At 64.8% G+C, this 18269-nt stretch overlaps 1 protein-coding gene across 1 annotated transcript; it reads right to left on the bottom strand.

The window, feature by feature from the left end:
• Positions 1-923: 923 nt before the first annotated feature.
• On the bottom strand, positions 924-16538 carry PANK4 (pantothenate kinase 4 (inactive); the record flags this gene model as incomplete). The annotated part of the gene is made up of 19 exons (XM_082834560.1): positions 924-1236; positions 1924-1992; positions 2080-2180; positions 2542-2646; positions 3023-3072; positions 3228-3283; positions 4096-4247; positions 5144-5231; positions 5511-5623; positions 6360-6515; positions 8853-8953; positions 9636-9717; positions 10356-10537; positions 10621-10774; positions 11144-11236; positions 11591-11774; positions 12212-12426; positions 12721-12803; positions 16415-16538. 19 exons carry the CDS (start codon positions 16536-16538, stop codon positions 1023-1025), a joined length of 2322 nt encoding a protein of 773 aa, XP_082690686.1. The 3' UTR covers positions 924-1022.
• Between the last annotated feature and the right edge of the window lie 1731 nt (positions 16539-18269).

Genomic DNA, 18269 nt, shown 5'->3' with positions numbered 1-18269 from the left:
GTGGGGCTTCCTCAGTGCACAGGGCCCGGGGCCACGGCAGCAGGGCCCCCGCGCAGCTCTTCGTTCCTGAGACCAATGGCACACACAGGCGGCCTCGCAGCTCCGTGGCCAGTTCTCCTGCCGCGATGTGGCGTCTGAGGCTCAGGTCTGCACCCCAAGGGACGGGTCCAGTGGGGGAGGAGCCCCTGCCATCTCACAGCACCTCCATCACCGGGCCCAGTGAACCCCCCACCCGCCTGCCGTCAGGCAGGGCTCTGGGCATGGGCTCAAGGCCGTGGCGACAGAACCCACGTGGTCTGAGGTGCTCCGAGCAGGAGAGGACTGGACCAGCCACCAAGTCCCTGAAAGTCCTCGAGGGCCCTCGAAGCCCGTGGCCTCCTCTCAGCAGCCTGTCTGTCCTTCCCGTGCGTAGCGGGGCCAGGCGGGGCAGGGGCGCGGGGGAGGCCTTCTCCAGATAGACACGCCGGGGAGCGATGCTGGAGGCCACGTGACAGGGCAGCGGCCATGGCCACGGGCCAAGGTGGGCCTAAGAGTTCTAGAGATCACCTAGGGAGAGACCCCACTGCTGTGCTCCCTGGGGGAGGCGTGGGCAGGGCCCCCGGGGGGGGCTGCCCACCCTCACACCGAACAGCCAAGGCAGAAACGCTCTGTTCTCACTCTGGAAGCTATTTGCCGCGCCCTGACCTCAGCGTCCTGTCAGAGGCGTATACGTATATATTTATATTTTTTTATATATATATATATATATATGTATATATGTATATATATATAAAAGATTATTTAACAGTTAAATATATTCCAATAAGAACGTCTCACGGGACAAAAGTCGTGTCTCCCCACCACGAACACGTCAGCACTGAAGAAACACCAAGCCCGAGGCCGCGAGCGCTGAGCCCACACCTGGGTGCAGCCGGTCTCTCACAGAAGCACAATATAAATACTCTGATTTGAACGTGGGTCCCTGTTGCCGTCGAGATACGTTCCTGAGGCGACGGGCGGAGCAGCCCGGCGGCGGTGGCGCCTCACTCGGCCGGGACCTCGTACTTGAAGATGACGCTGAAGAGCCGGCCCCCCAGCCGCTCGGCCAGCCACGAGTTCTTGATGACGGCCAGCTTGAGGCTCTCGCAGCGCAGGGCCGCGTGGTAGTTGGTGTGGACGGCGCGGCCCATGCCCTCGATGACCACCAGGTCGGCGCCGCGCTCCCGCACCAGCACGGCCAGCCCCTTGTCCAGGCGGCTTCGGGGAGGAAGGGGGCAGTGAGGAGGGTGCAGGCGGGGGGCCTGGCACCCTGCACTGAGCTGCACCCGGGGCAGACGCCACACCCTGCCTCCAGCCAAGGGCGGCGACTGGCGGGAACGCCGGAGACCCCCGACCCTCGGCCCCCCCAACTACGTGGGCCTTGGGTCCAGCCTGATCCCCGGACAGCCAGCCCGGCAGCTGCCCTCCCGGGGCCCGGGGCCCAGGGTCTTGGGGACCCCTGGCAGCTGTGCTCCCGTTGCTACAAGGAAGCCGGTTCTGAAAACTGGGCCTTAACGATACTTTTGTATTTTGAACTTTAAATAATCTGAGTCCTTTCTATAGCTTTTTATTGTCCCTCCTTGTTGGTTAATAGTGGACCTGGAAGGCGATTAAGTCAACACTGGAGAATCAGCACTGGAACAGACTGAGAGGCTAACAGTCCAGAGCCCAGATGTGCCCTCCTTTACACGGGCCGCTCCAGGTTCTAGAAGCCCCGGGGTGGAAAGCGCTGTGGTGACGAACTGATTATCCAGGGATAATTATCCAAGGTGGGGGCACGCCCCCCTTGCTTCTTCCTCCCAGGGTCCCGAGGGAAGAGGTGCCTGGACCCTGCCCGGGGCTGTGGCTGGCACAGCTGGCTTCCGCAGGGGACCGGGGGACCCGGGGGCAGAGGGGCCACGTTACCTGAGGTCGAGACACGGGGAGCTGGAGCCAGTCTGCATGAGCAGCAGCCTCCCTTCTCCGAGCGCCGAGCTGTCGAGCACAGCACCCGTGAGGTCACCCGTGAGGCGGCGCCCCCGGAAGCTGCCCCGCCGCACCCCAGCCCCCCGCCCAGCTTACCGGACGACGGGGTCCATGGCCGCGATGCGCTCGGCCACGATGAGGGACTCGCTGTAGGTCACGTCGTTCAAGGCGGGTCCCGAGTTGCACGCCAAGATGACCTGCGGCAGGATGCCCGGGCTCCTTAGGGACCTTGGCCACCGGCAGTACTGAGCCAGCCTGGGCTCGCCCGCCTGCCGCCCACCACCCACCCACCCACCTGGGGCTGCCGGCGGAGGAGCATGGCCTCCGGCGACCTCTCACGGCTGGGCCGGCTCTTGGGGCAGGATGGAGAAGGCCCCAGGGCCCCGCGGTCAGGCTGACCTAAGCCCCAGGACGTGACCGGCCAGGTCTCCTCCTCTGCTCCTGCCGTGCCACTGCCTACCCGGCACCTACCTGCACACGGAGGGGCCCAGGGCGATGCCAACCCCACCGAGCACAGGAGCTGGGCAAGGGACCCGCCATGCGGCCCTCCACACTCACCTCCGTCCCTCTAGAGAGAAGCTCCCTGACAAAGGGGAAGACTCCCAAAATGACGTCTACTCCACTGTTATCTGCGAAAATTAAGGCACATTTGTGAGGGGGCCCCTGTAAGACAAAACCAGGACGTTCAGTTGGGAACAGGCGCGTCCAAGCGTTCCAGACACCTCCACACTCCACTCCCCACGGCCGGGCGAGGGCTGCTGGGTCCTGCAGGCACTGGGGGCACAGGGGCAGCCCCGGCCTCTTCCAGAACTGCTAGCCCGAAGGACCTCTGACCTGAGGCCAGTGACCTCATCGCTGTCCCGCCGAAGTCAGGCTTGGAGCAGGGACGCCAGCTCATGCTTGTAGCTCGGGGCGGGGGGCTGAGGGGGACACTCCGGGGGGCCCTCGGTGTACCGTGCGGGCCCGCGCCACCTCCCCACCCGTGAACCCTGCCCGGGCCCCCAGGGCACAGGACAGAGGCGGGGACAGCTCCATGTACCTTCAGTCTCTGAAGCCACTTGCTGTAGGAGTCCACGAGCCAGGGCCGCTCTGCGGGACACAGGGACGCGGTCACCCGCCCGCCGGCCTCTCCGGGGAGCCGGTCCTCGCCTCCCCCCGGCTCAGCGGGCACGCGCGGCCGCCTCGCTGCTTCCCCCCACCGGCCCGAGTCCTGGCACTGGAGGAGAGCCCTGGGCGCCCCCTACCTTGCAGCTTCCTCTTTGCCTCCTCAAACCCAAACTGGGGGTCAGATTCAAGGACGCTGCACAGGGGAGGAGAAGACAAAGTCACCAAAGCCCCGGACCTTGGCCTCCGTCGCTCCCGTGGGCCACGAAGCCCCTCCCGAGCTGGACGAGCGTGCTGTCACCCGTCACTGCTGCCGCGTTGGCTCGAGGACGGGGGAGGTGGCACGGGGAAGCCTCCGTGCTTGCAGCCACAGGCCGGGCCCCTGGGGAGCACCGGCCACCAGCCTCGCCCCAACGTGCCGCCCAAGGGGCAGCCAGTGCTGAGGGCAGGGAGGGGGCGATGGCTGTCCCGGGTGCCCGGGTCCGAAAGCGCACGTTGGGTGACCCAGCAAGTCCCCTGCACGGGAGCCCCGGGGAAGGCACCAGACGCCGGGCCCCGGGACAGGACCCTTGGGGGGACGGGGAGACGCGTGCCCACCGCTGAACTTCACGAGGCACCTATTCACTCCAAACACCCAACAGCGTCTAAACCCACCCCACACGGTCACTGTGACGCGGAGCTTCACACTGACAGCACCCACACCTGCAGCCCTCCACGCGCCTGCTCTTGTGTGCGGGCAGGGAGGCTGGGTCCCAGCACCTGTCCCATCCATTCCCGAGGCCACACGTGCCCAGCAAGCCCCCAGCAGTACTCCATCCCCCGAGAACCCCCGGTGCCCCCTCTGCCACCTCCTCGAGGGCCAAGCTGGGCCGGCCGAGGCTGGGACTGCCGGAGCCACGTGTGGCCCAGGCGTCAGTTCGGGCCCAGGGGCTGTGGCTCTAAGGCCGAGCCGGAAGGAGGAGGGGAGGGGATGGGCCTGCAGGGGCTGTGAGGACAGCGGGCACCTACTCAGAGACGGCTTTCGCTCCCCAGTCAAAGACGTTGCCAGCCAGGAGCCCTTTCACCAGGGCCAGCTGCCTCTCCTCCCAGCCCAGGGCGTCCAGAGAGTGGATCACCCTCTGGAAACACTTTAATGCCACGCCGTTGTCCTTCTGCTTCACCTGCGGGGAGACGCGAATGAAGACGTGGTCTGGCCTCCCCCAGGCCCCCGGCAGAGCAGGGAGAGGAGAGCACCGCGCCGGGAGAGCACCAACAGCGAGCCTGTTCTAGGGGACAGAAGACTCCCATGTGACGTCACTGCGGGGGGCTAGACAACCCCAGATCGCGTCAGGTTAAAAGCAGCACTGACTCGGAGCAGCGCGGGCTGAGGGCAAGCACGGGGGGCACGCTGGTATCGGTGCAGGTTTGAAGCGTGCACTGAGGACGGAGGCTCAGGTGTGACGGTGCCGTGGCCGAGCATGGAGGACCCACACCCCACGGGTGCCCGCTGCCCTGACCGTGAGACCCTCGGCACCCTGACCCACTGTCCCCAGACACCCCGTGTGAGGGCAGGGAGGAGGCGGCAGGGAGCTGAGGTCGGCGGGCTCCGGACCCCGCTCGCAGCTCCAGGGCACGCGGCTTCCTGGTCAAAGAGCCCAGGGAGGCAACTCCAGGCCACCAGCCAGGCCCTGGAAGGCTCGTGGCCAGGACGGACATCCTCAGGCACCAACCCTTGAGTTTCCAGGCTGAGTTCAGGAGGCCAGGAAGAGGCGAGGGGGCCTCAGTGCCACATGCCCGCCACCCTCACCGGCTGCGGGTTAGAACCCCCAGGACACGCTGCTGACGAGGTCACAGTGGCGCCGGCATCGGTCCATAGCCGGTGCTGCCGACCGAGGGGCTGCGGCCCAGAGCTCCTGGGAGATGGACCCTCACCAGGGCGGCTCCAGGATGCAGCCTGTCGCCAGTGCCGGGGGTCAGGGCTGCCAGCACACCCGCTCGCTGGACAGGACGGGACAGACGCCCCGTTCCCCACGGCCCCCTGCAAGCATGTGCCCACCCACGAGAAGGGGGCGCTCACCTTGGAGTAGGGGTCTGGGAAGTTGAACTCGTTCAAACAGTGCTCCCTCGTGTCCAGGAGGCTGCGCACGGTCAGGGTCCCATAAGCGCTGAAGACAGAGCCGGGCGGAGGGCGGCTGAGTGGGCTGGACGGCTGACTGCACTGCCCATCGCACTCTCCCCACCCAGGGGCGTCCTCCTGGCGTCCAGGCGCCAAAAGGAGAAGCCCAGGAGGCCAGCGGGGTGCTGAGCGTCCCCGAGTGTGTGCCAGGGAGGGGCACAGAGCTTCCTGGAGAACTTCGAGGGACTCGGCCCTCGGGTGCGAGCGCGCGTCCCCGTAGAGGCCGCCTCTCGGGGCTCTGGCCAGGGCGAGCAGGTGGGCCACTCACAAGGGCTGCTGCCTCAGCGTCTGCAGCTTGTTCCAGTACTTCTGGCGGAACTTCTCGGCCCTCTCGGCTGCGTCCACGGAGCCTGGCTGGCTCGCCACGGCGCGCTTCACGACCTACCAAGGACGGGGCGGCCAGCAGTGCTCAGGGCAGCCCCCAGCCCGTGGATGGCAGGCGTTGGTGGCAGCCACTGGGGGCTTCCCTTGCCAGGTGGGAACGGGGTTGCCGCCAGCCTTGACCCAAAGCTCATGTCCGTGTCCTCCGATACCAGCCCCAGGGCCCACTGGACACCAGCTCCTGCTCTGCTGGGGGAACTGGTGGTTCTGGAGCATCTCCAAGTCTGTGGGACCCCTTGCTCTGAAGACAGACCCCACGGGCCTCTCTGAGGGGCGTCGTGGAGGAATGGGTGTTCCCAGGAGGCTCCCATGGCCTTGACCCCCGAGTCTGGAGCCGGAGGCCAGCCACCGCTGCCCCTGAGCCTGGAGCCGGAGGCCAGCCACCGCTGCCCCTGAGCCCTGGGCAAACTGCTTGCTTTTTAAAGAAACACGGCAGCCGGGAAAGCCACTTGCGAGCTGACGAGGACGCACCTCACTGACACCACGTCCCAACAAACTACTCAGTCAGGCTCCCACCTGGGAACTATGAATTACACCTCAAATAAAAGTTCCTGGAAACCCCTGTTCTCCTCCATCCCGCCTCTCAGTGACCCTTGGGAACCTGAAACAGTCAGAGGTAGCCAGGACCTCAAAGGCCCACAGCCCAATTCCTGGACGGACGGGTGTCTTCTTCCTGGGGGTGTCCAGCCCCGCCCCCAGCCCTCATCCCAACCTCACCCCCGCCCCAGGCCCTCACCCCGTCCAGGGCCTCCTCAAAGCAGGTGAGCCAGTACTTTCGGGCCAGCGCGTCGTCCGTGAGGTCGACCGTGTCAGGCACGTAGGAGGACGGGTCCAGAAGGAGAGGCAGGTTGACGAGCGGCCTCTCCAGACGGTCCATTTCCAGCAAGTCGAACTGGGAGGACGAGAAGCAGGCGGGCACGTCAGCCGTGTCCTTTCTGAAAGACCAAAAGCCCCTTCTACAGGTCTTGGAACTGGCTTCCCCGCATGAAGGGAGGCTGCCGTGCGCGGCTAATGGAGAGCCCGGCTCCTCCCCGGCCCTGGGCCCTGCCTGCCTCTCACAGCCTCTCTCAGCCCAGGCGAGCCCTCCACTTGTCCGGGGCCCTGAGCCCGACGCCCCGACCCTGGGTCCGCTCACGCACCCGTCTTCCTGCCACGCCCCGTGCTCTCTGCTCCGCACTCTGAACCACGCACACCAACCGCCCTTCTGGTCCAACCGCCCTGCCCACCGGGCTCTGTCCTGCGGCTCCTGCCCGGGGTCAGTTCCCAGGCGGGGACACACCGCCCCGTCCCCCCACGCCCCGCATCCAGACCCACTGCCCCTGCCACACTCAGCAAGGCCGGGACGCTCGATGCCCACGCCAGGGTCTTTCAAACGAAGGGTCCTGTGCGCCTGGCCCCGTTCTCGGATGAGAACTGTGTCAGGCAGCTGCTCCAGGGACGTGACAAGCAAGTGAGCTCAGGGCTCGTCCTCCAGGCACCGCTCCTGCCCCCCACCCTCCAGGGAGCTGCCCACGTGGGACTTGGCCCTGTGTTGCTGACTGGCCCACTAGCAGGGTGAGGCGGCAGGTGTGCTCGGACCAGGGATGGTCTGGATGAGAAGATCCACCCCACGAGGGAGAGATGGGCTTTGGGGACGCGCCACGTGAGCGCACGTTTAGCAGGGAAGGAGCCGGTGTGTCTCCACGGGGGTCAAAGGCGGCAATGGCTGCCCCCTGCCCGGCTGGCCGGCAGGGGCCGCCCTGTCCTCCGATGAGTGGGAGCTCACATCTGAGCTCGGCCTGGCCCCCTGCCCCTGGGGATCCCCACGCCCACTCACAGGGACACCCCAGCACGACAGGCGCGTGGGGTGCCCAAGCTGTCACGGAGAGGAGCCGCATTGCACGTCAGCGCTGGCTGAAAGGTTTCTGGCCCGCCCACCCATTTCATTTTGCCATCCGTGTAGCCGGCATCCACATCGCCCTTCGACAAGTCAGAGACGTTAACGCCTTTCTCTGCACACCCGTCACGGCGGGCCTGGGCCTTGCCAACCCTGCCCCTGGTGCCTGCCTTTGCGAAGGGCCCAGCTACCCCCGCACAGCCGGCTGCAAAGGATGCGGTGCGGAGCTGTGGGAACTGGGGGTGCCACACGTTGGGGGGACTCTCCCCAGGAAGTGAGAGGCGGATGAGGCACATTCTTGCCATGTTTACACTGATTTACAAGAGAATCTGCATCTACAACTGAAAAGCAACTTTCCCTCCAAACTGGCTAGCAACCTGTCCTGAAGGTGGCATCCCGACCTGTGTGCCCAGGCCAGGCCAGGCCAGGCAGCTGCAGGCCTCGGCCTGTCCTCCAGCCCCACGTGCGATTCTGATAAACCACTCCCTGGGTTATCAGGGACGTGATGTCAATAAGACGGTAACAGGCTTCCCTGGTGGCGCAGTGGTTAAGAGTCCGCCTGCCGATGCAGGGGACACGGGTTTGTGTCCTGGTCCGGGAAGATCCCACATGCCGTGGAGCGGCTGGGCCTGTGAGCCATGGCCGCTGGGCCTGCACATCCGGAGCCTGTGCTCCGCAACGGGAGAGGCCATAACAGTGAGAGGCCCGCATACCGCAAAAAAAAAAAAAAAAAAAAAAAAAGATGGCAACAGCTCGTCCAACGATGATCTGGGCCAGGACGGGGCCACGGCAGTACCATCCCGTCCCAGCTGGGAGACCCTCTCCACACCGGCTCGGCTGGCGGGGGGAGCTCCCATCCAGACATGGTGGGCCTCACCCCAAGGGGCGACTGAGGAAAAGGTGGAATTGCCTGAGGAAATTCGCAGACTCTGCAGGCTCGGTACCGCCTTGAAACCATCACGCAGAGAACGTGTTCTAAGAGAAGGGGCCCAGGCTGGTGCCCGCGACCCACAGTTTTACCCCAATTCTGCTGTCAACGGTCCCAGAGCCCTAGGAAAGACCCCCTGTGGTCCCGAAACTTTATATTCTCCCTGCAAGCCCGGCGGGGACCGCGTGGCCCTGAGGGCTCCGGCTGAACACCCGAAGAATGTGAGACACTACGGGAGGAATGAGAACAGCCAGCTGCAGGCTGCAAACGTCTCTCTTCGGCCCCAGAGTCTGTGGTTCATGACTGGCCTGCACCAGGAGGAGGCGCCTTCGAGCCCGGCCACAGCGGCTCTCCTCGGGGACCACCAGGAGGCCGCAGCAGAGGCGGTGCACGTGGGACCCAGGGCCACCCGCGCCCGTACTCACGGTGCCGCTCCTCGGCCGCTGCGTTGGGCAGAGCTCGGGCGAGGAGCTCATGAGCCCGGAGCTGCCGGCGTAGTTCTCTTCCCAGCTGTACTGGTTTGGGTCTGTGGGACAAGAGACCCGGCGTCAACCGAGGGGCGAGCGGCTCGGCAAACCTTGGGCGGCTGGACTGCCTCTGGGAGGACCGGCTGCCGAAGGCCTCCCTGGCGCCGGGCGGGCCGGGGGCGTTGTTCTGTTGTTATTTCTTACTGGCACAGAGACCTCTCAAGCTGAGCAGCAGCTTCCGAAAGGTACCCGTGGTTTATCTCAAGTAAGAAGCTGGACTTAGGGACGCAGTGAAGGTCTGCCTGGGCTGCTCTGACTGGCGCTGACCCCCATGCAGTCTGCCCTGTGCTTCCTCGCGCAGAATCACGCCTGCGATTCCTTCACGTGTCCTTCAAAGAGGACAGACCGGATGGGCATCTGAAGCGACAGCTGGGCAGACGGCCGGGAGGAGCCGGCGGGCCGAGGCCTTCGGAGGCGAGGCCGTGCGCGCAGCCCCTGCATGGAGCCCCGTCACTCAAGGACCCATGGGTTGATTACGTGGCACCCACGCGAGTCGGTTTCCACCGGCCCCTCAGGAGAATCACAGCAAAGGCTCCTGCCACTGCTGGGGAGGGCCCACGAAGACACCATGTCCACCCACAGCCCTCGATCGTCGCTTAACACGAGCAGCCATTCCAGTCACTCCCCAAGGCCTCCCCGCCTCCCGATGCCGCTGCCCAACATAAGCCACGCAGTACTCACTGTCCTGCTCGGCTCCTTTAAGAAACGCTCCTATGGCGCCCAGGTAGCCTTCGTGCCTCAAGAACAGCGCCTGGACCTCCCCCTGCCACGGAGACGCCCCTGAAGCGCCACTCAGCCCAAGGCTGCAAGTCCACCCGACACAGGTGGCCTCCCTCCCGACTCGGCGCTTGTCCACGGGGCTGTACGCACACGCGGAATTCAAGGGCCCACCGTTTAGAGCAGCGGTCCCCGGCCTTTTTGGCACCAGAGACCGGTTTCATGGAAGACCACTTTTCCATGGACGGGGGTGGGGGGGGGGCGGGGGGCATGATGGTTCGGGTGGTGACGTGCGCGATGGGGAGTGGCCCGGGGCGTGGGGAGCCCCGGTTCAGAGGGTAACTTCTTCCACAAAACGGATACCCACCCAGTTCCCCACGCTTGCTGGGGGCCACACCCCCCCACGCCATGACCGACACCTAGAAGCTCACCTGGAGCTCGCAGACAGTGGGAGGCGGTCTCTAGACCCCACCCCCGGCAACGCGCCAAACTCAGGGATGGCCACGGCGCCCCAAGCGCAGGATGCCCGGAGCTAGTGGGTGGGAAGGGGCTGCGGGCAGGGGCTTGGGGGTGCTCAGCTGGGTCCCGCCTTGCTCCCGTCCCCTCTCAGGCCTGCGAGTTTGGAGACACGGGGGCCCGGGCCAGGGGCGGGCGGAGCAGAGGAAGGACGCGGCGGCCCGTTACCTTGGAGAAGAAGTTGATGCTGTAGGTGATGGTGCGCATGGTGACGGGGTGGCCGCGGATGAAGAAGCCCCCGAAGTACACCCGGTCCAAGCAGTGGAGCCTGGCGTACAGGCAGGCGAGCTGCCCGATGTCGTTGCTGATCATGTGCAGCAGGCTCTTGGCCATGTCCTCCTTGGAGAACTCTGGGGGCGGAAGCGGCACGCTGGGCAAGCGGCCAGGCGGGCGCCACGCGCCTCCGACAGCCAGAGCGGGCGAGGGGCCGTACCTGTGTCCGCGGTGGCCGACTTCCCGAAGCTGCTCGCGATGAGGTTGCCGCTCAGCCCCAGGGTCTGGTGGGCCCCTCCGTAGATGTCCTGCACCAGCATGTCCACGTTCGTGTGCTGGCCTCTGGAAGCCAGATGCAGCAGCTCGTCAAACTTCTGTGGGGACAGAGCAGACGGGAGCACCTGAGGAGCCGCAAGCTGGGAGAACCCCACGGCCCTGGACGAGCCCACGGAAGGAGGCCAGCCGCCGCGCTGGGTAGGGAAGGCCCTCTCCTGTCATGGCCCAGAGGTGGGGGGAGACGGGCAGCCTCTGTGGACCACCCAGCTGGGCGACACTCTGGCCACCTGGACGCCCATCCTTCAGAGACTCGGGACGCAGGACGAGGTACAGGGAAGAGCCACTTTCACAACAACCCCAGCCAAGCACAAGCCTCCGACCCCACAGCCGCCAACCCTCTCCTGAGGGGCCCAGGAAACAGGCTGCTCCGTGGAGCCAGCAGCATCCTCCCAGAGCTGCCCAAATACCTTCGTTTTGGTGAGCAGAGCCCCAAGCCCCCAGAAGGTGCCACCCCCGATGGAGCTGCCGCCGATCCACTCGAACCTGTCCTCTGTCTCCACCTGGAGCGAAACGAGGGCAGGTGCGTTAGCAAGGGGGCCCCCAGCCACTGCCCAGCAGGTCCCGGGGACGCGGCGGCTCAGGGGTATCCCCCGCCCTGCGTGGCGGCGCCCTTGAAGGCCGAGTCCGGGTGGGCTCGGCAGGTGCTCATGCTGGAAGTAGGGGGCCCACCTCCCCGCAGACCGCCCGCACCAGGCACTCCGCGTGCGGCCTCGCGCCGTGAGCGCCAGAGGCAGGCCTGGGTCTGTGTCCGCCTCCCTGTGCCCGCGTGCCTGTGCCCGGCATGGCTCCGACATGCAGCCAGTGCTCAACAAAGCGCTGCAGAGGCCCGTCCTCTGCCACGAGCCAGGCCCCACCTTCACGATAGAGACCCCAGAGCCGATGCTGACTAGGAGGTACGGGAAAACGCTGGGGTGGTTGGTCTGAAACCGGAACTCGGGGTTGGAGCCCTTCTGGTACACGAAGGCCTCCTGCGGGATGTTCTTCAGCACGAAGTTGCAGCCCTTGATCAGGCAGGTCATCACGTCTTCCTTGTCAACCCTGCCAGGGAGCAGCCCAGCCACTGGCACCGGCACGGGCCACGGCACGAATGGCCCCTGCCTCCCCGCCCCCCTGGCAGGGCCGTGGCCCCGGGACCCTCCGTCCAGCGGGAGCGGGCCCGACTCGGTCTCGGGGCTCCGTTCCTTTCCTTTCAGCCCTCACCTTTCCCCACCCACCATCTTCAGTCCCCTGAGCCTTCCTGAGTTTCGGCCACCTGAATCCCACTGCAGCCGGCCCAGAGCTTGGCCTCAGGCCCGCGGCCACCCACCAGCCACCCGGAGCCTCACTGGGTCCTGAGGTCTTAGGAACCCCCAGAGCCGGGCGAACGGGCTGGTGCAGGAGAGGGGCCACCGCAGCCGCCACGTCAGGGCCCGACCCCGTGAGCGGAGGCCAACCGGCCCCCACGCTCCCCTTCCCGCCCCGAGGTCCCCACTCACTTCAGCTGCAGCTTCTCTTCGATGAGGTCTTTGAACTTGTACGCCCCGCCCCCGGTCGCCTGGATGACCTTGGTCTCGGTGTTGACCAGGTGGTCTTTGATGAAATCCAGGCAGGCTTCTATGTAGGTGTTCTCGAACTTGACAAAGTGCAGCCTGGCGGTAACCTCCTCCTGGACGGAGATCTCATAGGGCGGCTCGTGGTCCTGCTCTGTGTCCTGGGGGTGAGGGTGGGGAACCCGCGTGTGTGCACTGCCTCGGGGAGGGGACGACGCTGACACACAGCCCCTGGGCACCCTCAGCAGCGGCGACGATTTCTGCCTACCCTGAAGTCCGTGGGAGTCCTGATGGCGACGCAGGTGGGAGATTCGGGGGGGAGGCACGAGCAGGCGGGAGGCGGGGGTGCTCTTGCCAGGGCTGGGATGGAAGGGGAACTAAGCTGGGAGCATGAGGGAGGGGCATCGGCACTAGAAGCTTCCAGGGCCTGCCCGGGGTCCTCCCAGGAGGCTCACCTTGTCTGAGTGGTCGAAGGACCGCACTCTGGCAACTTTGTGCTGCACGGTGGAGTAGTAGGCCAGCTTGGTCAGCGACCCGCCTACAGGGGAGACACAGATGCAGCGGATTCAGAAGTGGCTGGAAGGGACCCGAGGCTGCCCTTCCACAGGCCCTCCTCTGCCAGCCCTGGGTCCTGCCCACAAGGAGTTTGGTGCTACCTGAACGTGAAAACCCTGCAGGGCACCAAACAGAGGAAGGGAATGAACTGGGAGACCTAAACACACTCTGCCTTCCTTGAAAAGCTCTGTTCCTCCTCAGGGCCCAGACTGAAACGGAGACTGTCCGTTTCTCCACCAGCACTGAGTCCTTGACGAGCACGGGACCTGCTGTTTCTGGGTGACTCGGCGACCCTCAGTGGTTTAGGAAAATTCTGTTTCAGGCTCTGCTCTTGAGGATGAACCAAAGGAAAACGCTGACAAGTCCACTGTTTTCACTGAAAAGCATACAACTGACGGTCCGCGGAATGAGGTGGAGACGGCAATGCAGGCGGGGGAGGGGCTGTTTGCACCAGGAATGTGCAGGGAAGGGGCCGGAGAGCAGCACCTGAGGCCCGGACTCACCAAGGAGGCCCTGCAGAGGGCGGCAGGGACTTGTTAATGCCCCTGGGAAGCCTGGATGCCCCTGGCCTGTGACCAGGGGCAGAATATCAGGAAGCAGATAAGGCCTTTGGGCAAGTTAAAAAGATCCCCAGAGCAGTCCTCCTGCAGGAGGAGTTCTGGCGAGCCCCACTCCTGAGTCAGAGAGGAGGCGTCGGAGGCTATAGGTGATTCACGGCTGTGAAGCCACGAACGGCACAGCAGAGAGAGGCAGAAGGCTCAGCTCTGCAAAGTGACCTTGGAACCAACTGCGTTTCCTAGGAGGCCGGACAAAAATAAGGGGGAAACCCCTTGTCTCGAGAAGGCGGCTAAAATTATTAACAACTGTTGTTTTGGGACAAAACACTAAGGGAGTATTCCACAAACACTCAAGTCAGAAACACAGATTTGGAAACACAGTATCCGAAGGCCAAAGCTCTTCCAGGTAAGAAAAATCAAAGCCCAGCTTCCGAGACCCATCACACCTGTCCCATCGGAGCCACCTGTCTGGCAGTGTGGACAGGGCCTCCCGGGACGTCCTGCGACCTGGCCTCGCTGGGCCACGTTTGGTCACTGAACCCCGTCGTCCTGGGCTTGCTCTCATCCCCAGACCGTCAGCTTAAGACACAGAACCTGGCCTTAAGCCTCCTTATCCCTCCTCCCTGCTCCCAATCCCGGCCTGGCACGGAGCATCTTCCACTGAAATGCTTGTTGCCCTATTCACCTCTGTGAATAAATCGTTTCCCAAAAAGACAGGCAACGCAAAGGGATGAAGACATGTTTTGAGAAGCTCATCATAAGTTACCCAGGTCACAGAAATCCAATTCCAGACAGTGTGCTCTTCAAGTCAGCTATAAATCACAACCAAAACACACAGTGTTGGGGTTTGTCGGGGGCCCTGGGGAGTGAGCTGGGTTCTGTGCACCGCACACCATGCACCCCGAGTGGGGCGAAGCCTGGCACTGCCCAGACTTGTCTCCCACCCGAGCCAGGAGACAGCGGATGGGGCACGGGGCTGCGAGCAGAGCAGTGCGGTCAGTCTGAGCCAGGGTGAGTTCACAGAGCAGCACAGGGGGCGCCTGTGGGAGCCCACCTGCTCTCAGGGTCCCTTGCGATTAGAGTGAATGCCAACTCGGGCCGGGGCCGCACACGTCACACCGGACGAGGGCAGTGACCAGGCGGCCAGCACAGTCCCGCGCTCTCTGGTGGATGCCATGGGCTCTCCGGGCCACCCCACCCCATGCTCCACCCTGGGGCCCACAGCACCCCCGACTGATGGGAGGGACCTGAGCCAAGACCCGCCAGTTCATCCAGAACCCCGGGGCATGGTGCAGGGCTGTCCTTCCACTCCAGGCACCTCCGTGCACATCCCTGCCCTGTGGCCCCTTCTGCTTCACCCAAGGGACCCTCCCTCTGCCCAGCAGAAACCTGGAGTCAAGTCAGCTTCAAGTATGTGTTGACCCAAAGCATCCCTGAGGCTTTTGAAGCAGGGACTCCACCCGCGGAGAGGGGCGCCCCGTCAGAGCTGGACTGAGAGGCTTGGGGAGGGGAGAGGAAACCGGAAACCTGCTTGTGAACCACTGACAGCACTCTGGCTTTGTGGATTCCTGGGTGGAGGACCCCTGCCCTGAGCCCCGTGACCTCCCATCAGCTACACTAACAAAGTCTGTCCTTGTGAATTCCCTGGCGGTCCAGTGGTTAGGACTCTGCGCTCTCACTGCTGAGGGCCCAGGTTCAATCCCTGGTCGGAGAACGAAGACCCCACAAACCTCGCAGGGTGGCCAAACCCCGCCCCCCCCCAAAGTAAACCCACAAATGTCTGTCCTTAGTAGCAATGAACGTGTCTTTTAAAGAACCAGACAGAGGACCCAGAGCCGGGGGGAAATTTCAGAGAGGAAATAAACATGGACACTGAAAATATGCCTTTGAGTGTCCTTCTGCTAAGGAACCCTGACCGGGCTCGGCCCTGGAGGACAGGCGGGCACTCCCCCTTCCGCGCCACAAGCTAGGGCCACGCAGAACGAGCCAGGTAAGCCCTGTGGCCAGCCAATTTTCGGGGGCGCTTCAGAAACGTCAGGTGCCGACCCGTTGGAGCAGAGCCCCCAGGGTCAGGGCAGCAGCATCAAGTGCGGAAGCTCCGAGCACACGGCCACTGGACTGCCATCACATCCGGAGTGCACAGGGCTCCGAGGACAGCGGCAGGGCCCCGAGGGGCTGACTTGAGCCCCCAGGCGGTTCCTCGCGCTCACCGTCTCTGGCCCAACGTCCAGCCGAGCACCGTTCCGGCGGGTCCCCTTCGGGGGGCCGACCTCAGGCTCACAGCTGCCCTCGCCCGCCCTCTGCCTGGCTCCGCCCGGCCTCCGGCTTTGCAGGTGGGGGCTCAGGACGCTCCCCACTTCCCTGGACGCCGCCCCCCGCCAAGGACAGGGGAGCGGGGCGGCCCAACCCCTCCGGGGAGAAGCGCATGGTCTGTCCCTGCATTCACTGAGCGGCCACGGCGGGCCAGGCGCGCGGGGGTCCCGGGCCGGAGGTCATGGACCGGCCCCGAACCGCCCGGGTATCCGCGCCTCAGCGTCCACATCTGAGAAAGCGGTCGGCGGGAGGCGTCAACGCGTCGGTGAGGGAAGGAGGGCCCTGCGGGGGGCGGGGCTCGGGGGTGCTTCCGACCTGAGGTCTGCGCCCAGGTCCTCCAAAGCCCCGGCCCCAGACACCCGGCCCCCGATCTCCGGCAGGCGGGGAGCTGCGCCGCCCGGTGGCCGACCCCCACCCCCACCCCCACCCCCACCCCCGCTCCCGAGGCGGGATGCCAGAGGGGCAGCCAGGCCGCCTCTCCCGCGGGACTACGAGCCCCTGCATGCCCCGCTCCGGCCGCGCGGCGCCTGCCGGGAGCTGTAGTCCGGCTACCGCAGCGAGCGGGCGCCGCCGGCTGCCCGCGGACTACAAGGCCCGACAGGCCGTGCGCGCCGACGGCCCGCGCCCCGCCCTTCGTCCTTGCCACCGCCCCGGCCCGCCGGCCTCGCTGCCCGCGCCCGCGCCCGCCCCCGCCGCCCCGCTCCCCGCGCCCGCCCGCGGCGACCTATGTCTATGGCGAAGCGCTTGGCGTTCTCCAGGTTGCGGAAGATCTCGTCGGGGGGCAGTGTGATGCTCTTGTCCAGGCTGTCCCCGCTGCTCCCGCTGCCGCTCGCTCCACACTCCGCCATTTTGAATGTGCTCGGCCAGCCTCATCAGCCATGGAGATATATGCGCATATATTTGACTGCTAAACGCCTCCCGCGCATAGATTATGCTAATGAGCGTTCGGGCCGGCCCTCGCCCCTCCCGCCGCCGCGGCGGTGGCGGCTGGAGGGCCGACTCAGGCAGGCGGGCGCGGGTCCCCCAGACCGGACCGCGAGGCAGCTCAACACAAAACCTCTGGGCTGTCGTCGTCTTTGTTGTTCCTTCACTGAGTTGGCCGGATGCTGACCTCCAATGATATGAGCTAGTGCAGAGGGGGCACCTGGGGTTTGGAGACCACCAGGGTAATCGGTTTCTTTAGTGACTGCTGTTGTGAGCCTGGCACCTGCACGTGAAGACGCTTGGGACCCACCAGCTTGGTTCCCTAGGAGTGCAGGACCGTGGGTGTTAAAAACCCTATGCAAACAGGGGGAGTTGGGGACCCCGCCCTCTAGAAGCCTTTCTCACCCCGCCCGGAGTAGGAGCTACCCTTGCAGCTGGGCGAGATGTGTGAATGATGGTGAGATCCTCAGAAATTGCAAGGGAAAGCCGAGCAGCCTTCCTGAAGGAGGCCGTTTTCTGGCAAAAGAGGGAGTCTGTGGGAGTTTGCAGGGAACAAGCTGAGAAAGCTTCCATGTGGTGTTGGGGACAGACTTCCAGGCTAGTCTCTGGGAAGGCGTGGGGGCTCTTCTTAAGGGGCGTGTACCCCTCAAAGGCAGTGGGCACTTTGCAAAAGAGCCCAGTGTTGGAAGCATGCCGAGGGCCCGCGGTGGCTTTGGCACCTGCCTCCTAGGTGACCCTGGGCCAGTTACTTGGAGTCTCTGGACCTCAGCCTCGGTCTGAGCATGCCACCAGCTGCCTGACCAGGTCAGCCTGACCAGGAGGTACACCCACGAGAACAGCGATTGCCCCCGCTAAGTTCAATGGTGTGCCTGCCGCACAAGCAATAAACGTGAGGGGTGTGAGAGGGGCTTCCCATCCCTTGCTCACCACTCCCAGGGCTCAGCAGGGACCCCAGAGGCCACTAGCAGTACTGGCCTGGAAGGGGTGCTACAGACCTCCGCTGCAGAGTGGACAGAAAGGGATGGAAGGCAGAGCAAAGAGAGGTGCCAAGCAGAAACGAGGGAGGGCAAGTCTGGGTACCTCTGGGTCCCTGCAGACTCAACTAACACCCCGGGCCTGCCTAAAAATAGGTGCCCTTTCTGAGACCAGGGCCTGCCCTTGGCAGGCTCATTGCCAGCACTGCCTGTTTCAGCCTTGGTGAGCGGTCCACCTGCAGGAAGGCAGGGCAGCTGGCCATCTGTGGGCCAGCCGAGAAAGTTACCCCAGGAGCTTGTCCCAGGACAGGGCCGCCGGGCAGGGAGGACCGTGGCGGGGCAAACACCTTCTGTGTGTTTGGCCCAGCTACACCCTTTTTGCTGCAGCAAGAGGTCTGCTGCAGGCTGTGGCTTTTGGGTTGCTCTCAGCTGGACGGAGCTGGACATTCCTGTCACTTTGCCACCACCCCCACCTGCAGGGAGCTATAGAGAGAGGTCTAGGGCGGGAACCCAGGTTCCCCGCCATGTCCCCTCCTACTGCACACGGGGGACCTGATGTGTTCCGTGAGGCCCTCTCCCTTCCGGCCTGCCTCTCCCCTGCTTCCCTGCCTCTCACTCACTTTCTCCCCGCAAGCCCGTTTCTCCCTGGCCTCCTGACCTGACCCCTCACCCCTCATTTCC

Source organism: Leucopleurus acutus (genome assembly GCF_964270905.1).
Source record: "Leucopleurus acutus genome assembly, chromosome: 2".
Lineage (NCBI taxonomy): Eukaryota > Metazoa > Chordata > Mammalia > Artiodactyla > Delphinidae > Leucopleurus > Leucopleurus acutus.
Note: the sequence above shows the minus strand (reverse complement) of the source record. Positions and strands in the feature narration are given on the sequence as shown.